Below are 13,116 nucleotides of genomic sequence, written 5' to 3'. Positions count from 1 at the left end.
TCAGCTGGACCTGGAGGTCGTTATAGTGTTGCTAGGTTACTTTATAATAAAACATCAGGTATTATAAACTACATTTACTACAGTATCTAAAGCTGTCAGATGAATGTAGTGGAGTAAAAAGTAGAATATTTCTCTCTGAGATGTAGCGGAGTAGAAGTAGAAAGCGGCATGAAAAGAAGAGACTCAAAGTAAAGTACAAGTACCTCAACATTTGGACCGAAGTACAGTACTGGAGTAAATGTACTTAGTTACATCCCACCGCCGACAAATACAAACAGAGGGGAAAAGATGTGGGATAAATGTCATTAAAATGAGACTTAATAAGCAGCAGGGCCGGGGTCAATTTCCCTTTGATCTGTTTGGAAACGTAATATGAAACTGTATGTCATTAACATAATAATGAGGAAGCAGCGACTTGTTCCAAAGTGGTTTCTGTGTAAAGTGGATATGAAAAGAGAAAGACTTCCAGTTTTTAGGACAGAATATAAAACGACTGGAGGGGGGGGGGGGATTTTAACGGGTGAATAAACGGGAAGCGCTGGCTCCGGTACTCTGTAATTTGGCTACTTTTTATTCGAGCAGGGTTCATTTTCAAGAGAAATTACAAATTAAGAATTCAATAATACTTTTACAAAGACATTTTCAGGAAAGATTCTTCTTCAGTCATGATATCATACATAGTATTTAACAGTCCCTCTTCATTTTTTTTTCAGCTTAAAAAAAGAAAACAAAGATGAAGAAAGTGGAATTTTTTTTTTTTTTCAGTCGAAAATACAGTGTTTTCACAATTGTATAAAAGTTCCCAAATTTTGGAATTTCCCACAAGCTGGAAAATAAAAGGAAAAATAAAAATAAAATAAGATTAAACTTTTGCATTTCACAATGTTTCAAAACACAATAAATGCTCTCTTTACGTAAAATTTGCCCCTATGATCGACACCTTGTTCCTTTTTACTAAAATATATCTATATATTGAAGAACTATAGTACTGTACACAACAGTAGGAAATAAATAAAATTAGGAAATATAAAATGGGCCACATAAATAATGTTTTTTTTTTTTCTTCAACCTACAAATAAAATGAAATGCAATTTATTGTTTTCAAAAAAAAAAAAAGGAAGAAAAAAAAAGTTTGGTGTAATACTGACAAAACTTCAAAGAAACTGAGAAAACATTGCACAACATAATGTAAACTAAGGAACTGCTGCCTACACGTCTTATTAATACTGACACGGATGCTTCAAAGAACAACGGTGAACCATTTCATAATACTGAAAGCTGGTGGAACAAAAATGAACCTTTTCCTTTTACACAATACGAGGGTGGCACTTGCAGAAAAACACACAGGTTAAAAGGTTTGCATATAAGGCTTTTTTTTCTTATCAAAAACACCTTACAAAGGCTTCGTCCTTCATCCCCCCCCCCCGGAATACCATCTGTCCATAAACTGTATTTCCCTTAAAACGAAGTTCTCTCTTTAAAACTTCATTTTCTTAAAAAAAAAAAAAAAGCTCCTTCATACAGTCTTTTTGTTGAAATTCCTTCATTTTGATTCAGAGGCCTCAAATAGTGGGGCTGGAGATGTTTGTGGCCCGGGCAACATGGCAAAAAACTAAAGACAACACCCTAGGTAGATAGGAAGGAAGGTAGGTAGGTAGGTAGGAAGGTAGGTGATAACGAAGGTAATATCGAAGGACTGTAGTGCAGACACTACTGCTCTTTTTCCAACACTGTATAAATATATACATAGGCAATACTTTTTATTATTTTTGTTCATGATTATAGAAGCGGAGTGCAATTTGTACAAGTCACTAGTTGTGCTATAAATACTATGGAACGCAGGGGGGCGGGGGGTTATTTGAGGAGGTTAGCACCACACGTATTTTTAGGCCTTAGTACTGTACATTTTTTTTTTAAATGTATTCGGTTTTGTCCATTGTTCGGTTTGCATAATGCAGCTTATTTCACAAACCCATGCCTCCCTTCCCATCAACGCCCTCCTCCGGATTGACTTTTGAGTCCATGTGTTGTTCGGCAGACATCTTCACCCCCCCCCCCCCCCCCCCCCCCCCCCCCCCCCCCCCCACTCCCCACCCTCCCCCCCTCGAGGAGACTGTCGAAGAAAGCTTCCCTGAAGCTTCAGGCACGTGCACGTCTACGGCTTAAAACGTGGCGTTGTGGTTTTAAAGCCGAGCAGTTAAGAATACTGAAACCCAAAGAGAGAAACTTAAAAACTCTTAAGATGGGAAGCTTTTTCGAAAGAAAAAAAAATAAACGCCCTTCGCCGATTCACATGCCGTCCTCCATCCCGTCCTCGTGATCCGATTTGGTTTCCGTTTTGCCGTCCAGCGAGCTATCGTCCATCGAGTGCTCTCCGTTCTCCTCCTCGTCCCGCAACGTGTCCGCGTCCGTGTCCATGCTCTTGTTCTCCTCCTCAAACTCCTCCTCGAACTCCTCGTCCCTCCGTCCCATCTTCACGTACGTTCCGTCCACTTCCTTCCGTCCCTCTCGCATTCCTCCGTTCACGCCGTCGTGCCTCAGGATGGCCTCGCGCTCCGCCATCTCCGGGTAGCCCTGAGGCGTCATGCCCTGCAAGTACGCCCGGCTCATCAGCAGCTCCGTGGGCTCCATGTGGCCCTTCTCGCGGGCCTCCCGCTCCGCCGCCTCCCGCTCCTCCGCCTCCCGCTTGCAGTAGGAGTAGCGGTGGTTCATGTGCTGCGAGTAGGAGCCCGAGTGCGAGAAGCGCTTCCCACACTTGTCGCACTGATAGGGCTTCTCCCCCGAGTGCAGCCGCGAGTGCTCGATGAGATGGTGTTTGTGTTTGAAGGCTTTCTTGCAGATCTGGCACTGGTGCGGCCGCTTGCCTGCAGAGAGACACAAAACACAAAGGGGGGGGGAGAGGGAACGTGAGTGAGCCTGCCCCGCTTGTCCTGCTGCTACACAACACATCAGAAGAAAAGCACAAAACGTTGAGGAAAAACTCGGATGACTTGGATGGCATGGAGTAAGAAAATGACATCACGGAGCATTAAAATCAAACTTTGACTTAGGCCTATTTGTTTATTCAAAATGAGAAAGTGCGCTCGCATGCACCGGCCTACATTATGGAAATTCCCTCCTGTGGTTAAAGCATGGAGAAACTCAACCGCAACTACTTATTTTTGGGCCTGTGTGCCACACTGATGAATGCAACAGAAAGACTACCGCAAAGCAAACAAACAGAAGGCGTGTCGTAAACAAATCCGAGATGCGCTGTGTGTTGGGGGGGGGGGGGGGGGGGGGGGGGGGGGGGGGGGGGGGGGGGGGGGGGGGGGGGGGGGGGGGGGGGGGGGTTACGCACCGAAGGGGGTTACCCTGCTTATCTCCAAACACAATTCAAGTTCATGGGGACGCCTGGCCCTCTGTTATGTTTTTGGGCTGGGGCTCCACGGTCTACCAAAGTGGGACGGGACGCTTTCAGATGCCAAAGCAGAAATAAGAAACCCAAGCTGGCCACAAAGGCCGGGTGAGATAGTTTTTATGACATGGGGCCGTAAACGGTCTGGCTAAATAATTGTCCCGCTGGCTTGTAATGTGGCCACACGGCTGCTGTTGCACTTAGGAGTTGATTCCAAGTTAAACTACTTCACTCAGAAGTCCCTTTTAGACCTCAAGTTACCTGCGTCTTCGTTTTTTAGGGCTAGGGTTACTACTAATAACTTTCCGCGAGCCGACATGCTTTTTTAACTGCACTTCTTACAGTGTTCAAAACGAAAGCAACGCGAACATGAAAAGCGCGGCGTTCTGAGCAAGACGCAGGGGCATTGTGCAGATAGCGCACCCCCTTTTTTTCCTCCGCCTTTTTTATTTTTTTACATAAAGAGTTCAGCGCACTGTTCAGACGGCGCACCCTCCTTTTCCTTTCATGTCCGAGCTGATAACACGGAGGCTGCATGAAGCGCGCGGCGCTCGGCTACAGATAGCGCATAAAACAAATGATGCAACCCCATGAAAGAGGATCTCTGTATAATAACTATAATGAAAGACTTGTTATCAGCGCTCTGAAGCTTCTGAGCAATACTCGCCTGATGTGATCTATCACCAATAATGGGGGCCGATGAAAGCATAAAGGGGGCCTTTTTGCGGGCTTTCTATATCTAGGTGAATTGATGTGTGTCTTTTAAGATTGCAAAATGGTTAATACGGCGGATATGATTGGGAAAATAAAGAGTACAATGGCTTGAAAAGATAGCTGAAGTCTCCCTTTGCTTGCATACCTGCATTCAATACAGACTTTATATATATATATATATATATATATATATGGCTCTTGAAATTTTAGAAGAACACACAAAACTTTCAAAACGCATCGCAAAGTCAAAGAATCTCAAACCCTGTCGATGAAGAAGCAAGTTTTTACATTATACAACTTAAGGGTTCAAACAAAGAAAGAAAAGAAGGAGAAAAAGGGGGATAACATAAAATATATATAGATATATATATATATTCATAGTGAAGAGGATTTGGAAAACACAAACATTTGAAACATAAAAAAGCAATGGGGTTTAAAATAAGGGTCTAGAACAGTATATACCTGTGTGTTCATATTTGTGTCTTAGAAGGGAACTGCTCTTCTGGAATGTTTTGTCGCACAAGTCACACGCGTACATACCACTTTCGGTCTTTTTAATCTTCTTCCTGGACAGACAGGAGTCGGGGTCTGTCATGTCGTCCAGCCCTGACATGTAATCTGGTGTACCGTCGAGCAGGTCCCCCTTTACAGAACAGAGAGAGGACAGAAAAAAAGAGAAAAAACAAAAAAACAGAATGAATTGGGTGCGTGATAAAGGCTTTCACTTTATCTATTTATCTATTTTTATTATTTAGTCTAAAAAGCTGCATAATCTCCTGATGTGACTTCAGTAAGGTCGTTTGGGGTTCAGCATTGGGGGGCGGGGGGGTGAGATGTCCAACTATCTAGGGAGGTCGTGGGACCGGGATTGAAAAAAGCAACAAAAAACACACAAAAAACTTCAAATTAAGAGACAAAAACGTCAAAAAAAGCGTCAAAAAACAGCAGAAATGTCAAAAGGCGACATGTTGGAAAAAGCGTAAAGAACTTAAAAAAATAAAAACTCATAAAAGCGGCAAACACTTTTTTTTTTAAAAGTGTCCAAAACCCTTCAAAAGTCAAACATCGGAGAAACTGCCAAAAAATTGAAAAAAAAAAAAAATGTTTGTAGCATGTAGCAAATACAACAAGAAGATGTGTTCAAGTGCCTATTGTTAACATGAAAACACCAAAAACCCCAAGTTTAATTCTTAGAAAATATAAAAAAGGGAGGAAGTATTTTAGGAGTAAATCTCCTAGTACTGCAATTACATGATGTGTATGTAAAGTGTGCAAATATTGTTTTCATTCATTAATGTGACCTTCCGTGACATTTTATGTCCTTACATACAACTCCCAAACAATCACACTATGCTTCATGTTTCTAATGCAATGTTAATTACCGGAGTTGATTTCTTCATAAAACTTTCAGCTGCGGAGTAATATCGCCCATCTATAACTGACACGCTCGGCCATTATGAAACTCAGCCAGTAATGGAGGTCTCATTTTGTACAGGAGTGTTAATTCCGCTAGATTCCTTTAAAATGATCTTTTATGACGAAGATTAGTCTCAAACTATGAATTGATGGGGAACAATATTACAACATTAGGGGAGGCCCGGTTAAACCATTCTTGAAAATTGCAATCTCATATAATGATTCAAATCAAAAGGTGCACCTTAATGGCCAATACTGAGCCATGAAGCTCTGTGTGTGTGTGTGTGTGTGTCTGTGTTTGTGTGACAATGTGAGGACACTGTGTTTTAAGAAAGGACCACATCACTCTGCAATCAATTTGAACTAAACGCCCGTAGCTGTATTTTTAAAATCTAATTTAATAACTTAGAATAGGAAACATTATTAATACTTTTCTTTTCTTTTTTTTCTTCTTCATCAAAATGGTTCCCCTCTATGTTAAACAGCCTTCAGCATTCAGTGGTAATGAACATGGAGACATTGTGCATTATTAATCCACATGGAGAAGCTCATTTTGGGCTGTGGCTTTTTAAAATGCAGCAAAGTTGCGACGGGGAAATTTTCAGAGAAAGTGCAAAGCTCCGGGGCTTACCTTTGTCATTTCTTTTTATTTCTTTTATGTTGTTTTTACAAAGGCCTTTCACCCATATTTAATAACCAAATGTCTGAGTTCAGGGCCAGCGCTGGAGTCACGAGAATTAATGTGTTCCACACGCAGCACGGGGAGAAATTTAAAGTGGAGGGTGGTTACAATTAGGACTTTATACTGAGATGAGATTTTAAGGGCCAGTATTGTTCCTGTTGTTTATTTAAACCTTATGCTGTCTGATGTTTTGTGCCAATATGCTTTTTTAAAGCTTACATTAGAACTTGTTGGTGGTAGAATTGTATTATAACCCTATATGGACAATTATTAAAAAAAAATCTATAAATGTAACACCGGGTTGGGAGACTAGAGCTGTAAAAAATCATAGGTAGATACTGTTTTGGAATAATCAAGGACATGTCAGAAAAGAGCTTCCAGGGGCCCGATCTTGTATTTTTAATATAATTTTTCTCTTCCAACCAACAGTCCAAAACCCTAAACCCATTTCCTTTAAAACAGTATACATAGGGCGCTGTTTATCTCCATCTCCTTTGCTAATTTGGTCTACCTTAGGTCGTCTTTTTTAAAATAATTATTACAGAAATGAGTTTTTTTTTTCTAGAGTCATTTTAGGGAATCTGAGTGAGCCTGGCGCCTTTTTTGTATATTTTTCTTTTTTTTTTACAAAACCATAGCTTATTTACCTGGAAACCTGGTTTCCGCTGGTATTTTCGCCTCTGCTGCATCTCGGCAAAGGTAGCTGCCCCTGCTGCGTAAGTGTAGGCCATGTGTGGTAGGAAGCCCATTTGATCCATGCCCGGGTAGGGCCTGAGACCCGGTATGCTGGCCTGCATCGGGGGCATGAATGTGGCAGGTGGGAAAGCGCTCTGAGGTGGAAGTGAGTACAGGGGTTTGGCAGCAAAGGGGTTCATGCCGAAGAGGGGGCTAGTGCTTTTTTCAAGGTTGCCGTTGTTGGTAGAGCCTGAGAATTCCTTCTTCAGATAGGCCAAGTTCAAAGGCTCTTCGAAGTGCTCGCGGGGAGAGGGGATGCTGTTGTGGTCGATGGCGATGCTGTTGACTTTAGGTCTGCTTTTGACAGTCAGTGCATGCTTGGGTTCCTTCATTAGTCTCGGCAGAGAGAGATCCAGCGGCTCGGCCTGCAGGTCTTCGGAAGTCAAGCTGTTTGGAGTGTAGGAGCTGCTGTGAGAGTTTTTGGAAGATGTGGAGGACAGATTCAGCGGCGAGGGGGTGTTGCTGCGGGAGTGGTCCAACTTTTCACCTGCGGGTTTGCCGCCGCCGTACTGGTGGCTTTTCAAATGCCTGAGCGCGTTGTCACAGTTGTTGACGTTGTTGTGGAGCTCCGCTATGGAGGGCGATGTGATGCGGTCCGTGGGTTTCATGAGAGACACAGGTGACCTAGCTGCCAAAGAGTCTTTCTGCGGAGTGTGGTGGTTGTTTGATCCGGCGACCATATCCATGTTGTGCCTGTGCTCCAGTGGTGGGGTTCTGGTGGTGCCGTACTGGTACATCTTTCGCTGCTCGAACCACTCCTTGACGAATTCCTGAGGAAGGCCAACTGCTATGGAAATCTTCAGCAGCTCCTCCGAGTTGGGCTCCATGTTCATGGCAAAATACGCCTTCAGCACGGACATGTGGTCCCTGTAAGGGTGGAGGGGCCCAGTGAGTCCCTTCTCGCACAACATGGAGGAGGACAAGTGGGTGTTCTTCTCCATGAATATCCCTGGTTTGTTGGGCATCAAGTTCTCGCTGGGCTGCAGCACGGCTTTTATCTCCTCGTTCATTTTACACAGGTAGCGCTCGTGCTGATGCAAAGGTATCGGCCCGTTGAAGCTTTCTTTGCAATATTGGCAAGCATACGGTGTAAACATGGTATTTTCCTGCACCTTCTCATCCACGCTTCCCTCGAGCATGTGGTTGGCTTTCTCTCGTTTGATATTGCTAATCTGCCTCTTTGACTCCGTGGTCAGGCTCTGGAGGCAGGCTTTGGCTTCGTTCACTTTCTCCAGCGTGTAGTCGATGATGCTTTTGGTGGCGCCGTTGTGATCGACGAGCGGAAGACCGACCTGAGCGCCCGCGGACGTCAGCGCCTGTTTGTGCTCCTCCACCTGGGAGCCCAGCTCCTTCATGTAGGCCTTGAGCCGGGAAAGCTCCTCGGGCTTGCAGTCCATCTTCTGCCTGCACACCGTGTTGTCCACGATCTGGAGAACCTTCTGCACCTCGCTCAGGTTGTTCCCCAGCGGCCCCGGGTAGCACAGAAGCTGCGACTCCAGCCCGGCCATCCCCAGGTGCTGCAAGGGGCTCTGAGCCGTTGAGTTGTGGTGGACCCCCAGCGGGCTGTTCCCTCCCATTCCTCCGTTCATGAACGGTCCCGGGGCGCCGAAGCCGTGCGACGCCATCATCATCTTGTAGTCGTTGAAGTCGAGCGGCTCCGTCTTGATGCTCAGGTGGCTGTTGTGTTCGCCGAGGCCGAGCGGCTTGCCGTTCTCCAGCTTCTGCCGCAGCTGGTTGATGGCGGTGTTGGTGGGCGAGGAGGAGGAAGAGGTGGGGGACGAGCCCGTCTTCATGTTGCCGCGCATCCTGCCGTTGACGGCGATCAGGCCGATGCACTTTTTGCTGCTTATGTGAGAACTGTAGGAGCCAGAGTGGGAGAAACGCTTCTTGCAGTTGGGGCACTCATACGGTTTTTCTCCTGGAAGAAAAAAACACATTGCGTAATGAGAAAGACTCATATGAATGATATCATTTATTTTTTAGGTGACACAGCAAATTAATCAACAATGACATGTTCAAGTTAAGCTCAACTTGGTACATTTTACAAAAAGGCAATTCAAAGTGCTTTACATAATGTAAAGGAACGCATTAAGACAAGTTAGTGAGACTAAATAAAAATGACAGTTTAGTAATAAATTGCCCCATTTTGTTTTATAAGAGAAAAAGAAAATAAAAAATTGGTAATTTAGAAAATCAAGCAATCAAAAAACACTCTGCTTCACTTTGTGTCTCTGCTGATCAATTGTCCCTGACAAACTAATGACTGAAATGAAATTTGCTGATATTGTACGCACACACACACACACACACACACACACACACACACACTTCTTAGTACATATTGTATTTGGCGGCTGGACTGATTCTTAACACAGCAGAGTGTCCATCAACAGCAGGGAGGGTCCAAAACAAACCCAGAGGAATTTCTGCAGATTCATGGTGTTCTTAAATCATGGTTAGGAATATTCAAAGAGCAGGGCCGTATTCCTCCCGCCACTCACCGCTATGAATCCGGAGGTGTTCCTTCAGATGGTGCTTGTATTTGAAGGCCTTGCCACACTCGGTGCATTTGAACTTGCGGTTGCCGGCCGCTTGGTTGAGCAGTTGGTGCTGCAAGAGAGAGAGAAAGAGAGAGAAAGAGAGAGAGATTCCCGTTTTAAAGAAATGCACAAACATCGTGGGGGTGAGAGTTCAGTCAAATAATCACAATCGGTCGGCATGACAACAAGCGGCAAAGCCAAAAAACGGCTCCTGCCGCCAGGCGAAGCTTCTTGGCTTTCTGCTCCCACCTCTGTAGAGCAACTACAGGCAGCGGCAGTGATAACAGAGAGAATCACATACCTTTTTAATTTCCTGGCTCTTCAGCCAAAGGAGGCATGCCTTTAGAATTTGGCAGCCCAGAAAATAGAATAAATGAAAGGAGTCTTTTTTAGAGCGTTTCCCCTTCATTAGAGGCGCCGATCTGATCTACTTTTCATTAACTTGGGCCCTAATCAGTCGGAGAGGTATTCCCAATCCCACTGTGAGCGCTTTCGCCCTGCATACCTGTATTCACACCATTTCAATTACACTTAGTACTTCTTCACAACAGTTTCCAAATGTCTTACGGTAATTAGGGATTTTTTTTTTTCAAACCTTGAATGTCTCTTTAATAATCTTAGGATACAGAACAAAGCGTAAAGGCCGGGCCTTGATTCTCTGTTCAAAGGCAAACATCAGTTGCAATCCGTCACATTTGCAATTCAAACAGGGCCTGTTTGCCGAAAGAAAAGACGCATGAAAAAGTCTAAATATAATGCCCGGCGAGGACGACAACGACGACAACAACAACACAGGGTGTGTCAACCTGGCTCGGCACTCACCAAACAATTCAATCCAAGTGGGAGTTGAGGACGTTAAACGGTTTGTGAAAAAAAGAAGAAAAAAAGAAAGACATATTCTCGGTGCTTGCAGAGGACACACACGCACACACACACACACACACACACACACACACACACAACTCCTCCCAGTTCAGCCTTGACAAATGCCGGGGTGTGTGCTGACTCCACCCACATTCCTGGGGAGACAGATGGTGGCGCGCAGGACACTGGGAGGACTGGGAGGAATTGTTCAAACAGCCCCAACCTTCAAAGATCAAGCGGGGGGGGCGCCAAAGCGCCGGAGAGGGACCCCACCGCTCGTATGTTGCTGACTCGCATAAACAAACAGCAACAGCTGCTTCGGTAGCCCCCCCCCCCACCCCACCGAGGACCCCTGCCCGGTTAAGTTTAGTCTCTCAGCCGCCACTGCTAATAAGACAATCACTCTGTGCTACTAATTGTGAATGGCACCCGGCAAAACGCTAAGTCTCTCCTCCGCGGCTCGCTGGGAAACGCCACCGCCGCTGCTTTGTGGGCGGGGACCCGACTGGATGTTTGCATATGTATAAACCCCTAATTAGTCATATTTCGGCTAATTGGTTAAGAGGAGGAGGAGTATTACGGCTTGTAAACATATGACACAGAAGAGCCGAGCACATGTTTACCTATCAGTGCATTATTCTTTATGCTAATGGGATGGCTCCGCGGTCCTCCCGTCATGCTAATTGCCGTGCGTACGTTTTCACATGAATACAACGGTGGCGGCGACACAGCGGCCGCGGGTTCGACTCCGACCTGCGGCCCTTTTGCTGCATGTCCATCCGCCTCTCTCTCTCCGCCCTTTCATGTCTTCCGCTGTCCTATAAAAATAAAAGGCGGAATAAGAATGTTTTTTCTTTTTAAAACACGACGAAGATGAAGTGATACTACGTCTGCGGTTGGTCTCGCGTAAAAAGCCCAAAAAATACTGAAAAGACATGAAATCAGAGCGCCCACTGCAGAGAATATACGTGCACCCACAAAAGAAATCAAACGAGTAAGGCCGCCCCTCGCATCTCATCTCGAGGATTACCACTTAAACAATCCGGCTAATTTACAAATCAAGATAACCCGGCTTTGCGGAAGGACCTGCAGCGCTTGATAAAAAAACCCAAAAAAAGGGTGAGTCTTTGGCCACGGACTCGACCCTGGAGGGGGAGCAGCAACAGCATTGTAATATGAGGATTGGGGAGCTGCGGCTCGCTCGGCCGGCCCATCTGTTCACGTTTACACCCAGCTGGTAAGATCAGGTGAAAGTGCTGGCTGCTGACATCTGATCAAATCAGCCACAGTCTGAGCCTGTCATTCTCGCTTCAGAGAACACTACACAACAACACCCACGACCTGGGACTGAACACCGCAAAGCATCAGGGTCCGCGGTGTCATCTGGGACTGGCTCGGAGCAGACGATACAGACACATTCTTTTAAAGGAAGCACTTTGATAGTGCTGTATGCATTTTGTAGGGCAATAATATAACCTGCAGTTAGAATGTAATCTAATACATAACAGAGAAACACAAAAACAGCTAATTTTGTTCACTTTTTTAATGAATTATTTTTTTATTTCTAAACCTAGTTTTGTGGTTTTAGGGCTTTGAATATCCGCAATAAAAGGGCAACAATACGTTCTCATTGCTCAATCTAAATCACTAACTTTGACCCATTATTGTCCATTTTACAGAAATGTTGCATCCTTTCCGTTTTTATTGAAAACTAATTCACAACTTCTAAGTACACACTCCATCCTCTTTAAAAATGTACTGCTCAATTTCAGTTGACTGAGAAGTTATAATTGTCCCCCTAATGTGCGAAAACTGTGTAAGCGTGCATTTTCACTTTCGCCACAATCTGTCTCACCAGCGCATTTTCAACTTAAAGCTGACAAGCGAGTTAAACGCCCGTGACCGCGGGATGTGTTTTCACCTCACAGGACTTTAAGGTGATTCATGCTAACTGCCAGCAGACTCACATTATATCTCAGACATATAGCATATAAATTGCTTAGGGGAAAAAAAATTCAAGTATACACAGATGTTTATGCAGTGCATGAAATTACAAGTGTGTGTGTGTGTGTGTGTGTGTGTGTGTGTGTGTATGTGTGTGTGGGGGGGGCTTGATGGAGTACTCCGACATCAGGCTGAGGAAGGAACATTAAAGGCCAGGAGTGAAGTGAAGTTAAGGGAGCTGATACATTTTTTTTCCAAATTGGATATTCACACAATCATTCGATCGTGAACACGACGACTGGAAAATGATATCAGGGAAGGGCCATCAAAAAACCATTTAGGGCCTCAATTAAACTTATTACCATTAAAAGGATCTGCATCTTCAAAATGCCATGAAAAATTAATAATGATTGCCAATCAGGAAAAAATGATCTGTCTTCTCTGAAGGGATCAGAGCACATTAGAAATGAAACGGGGGACAGAGGGAGGAAGAGCAGGAGGAGGAGGAGCCATAGAGAGAGAAGTCAAGGATGAAGAAGAAGAAAAAAATGTAAATCCCCCTAACCTGATCCCTTGCAGGCTTGTGTGTGGCCATATGCCGCTCAAGCTGAGTGCGGTAAGCAAACGTGTAGTTGCACAGGGGGCAGGCAAAGTTCTCCTCGTTCTTCTCATGGCGGTACTTGATGTGCTCCTTCAGCGATGTCAAACGCTTGTAGCCCCGGTCGCAGTAGGGGCAGGTCAACAGTTGGGCGAAGGCATCTGGCGTTCCAGGTGGCAGGTCTGCACGGGAGACAGCGGGAGGAGGGGGGGGGGGGGGGGGGGGG

General features: G+C 45.0%; 1 protein-coding gene across 1 annotated transcript in view; it reads right to left on the bottom strand.

The window, feature by feature from the left end:
• Window positions 1–546: 546 nt before the first annotated feature.
• Window positions 547–13,116, bottom strand: part of zeb2b (zinc finger E-box binding homeobox 2b) — an 80,697-nt gene continuing 68,127 nt past the window's right edge. Inside the window, exons 5-9 of the mRNA XM_034864986.1 lie at window positions 12,858–13,072; window positions 9,446–9,554; window positions 6,857–8,862; window positions 4,574–4,754; window positions 547–2,864 (exon numbers count right to left, since the gene is read on the bottom strand). Of these exons, the coding sequence (XP_034720877.1) occupies window positions 2,290–2,864; window positions 4,574–4,754; window positions 6,857–8,862; window positions 9,446–9,554; window positions 12,858–13,072 (3,086 nt within the window). The 3' untranslated portion in view covers window positions 547–2,289. The remainder of the gene's footprint in view (window positions 2,865–4,573; window positions 4,755–6,856; window positions 8,863–9,445; window positions 9,555–12,857; window positions 13,073–13,116) is intronic.

This window comes from Etheostoma cragini, chromosome 24 (assembly GCF_013103735.1).
Source record: "Etheostoma cragini isolate CJK2018 chromosome 24, CSU_Ecrag_1.0, whole genome shotgun sequence".
Lineage (NCBI taxonomy): Eukaryota > Metazoa > Chordata > Actinopteri > Perciformes > Percidae > Etheostoma > Etheostoma cragini.
This window is presented reverse-complemented; position numbering and strand designations above follow the sequence as displayed.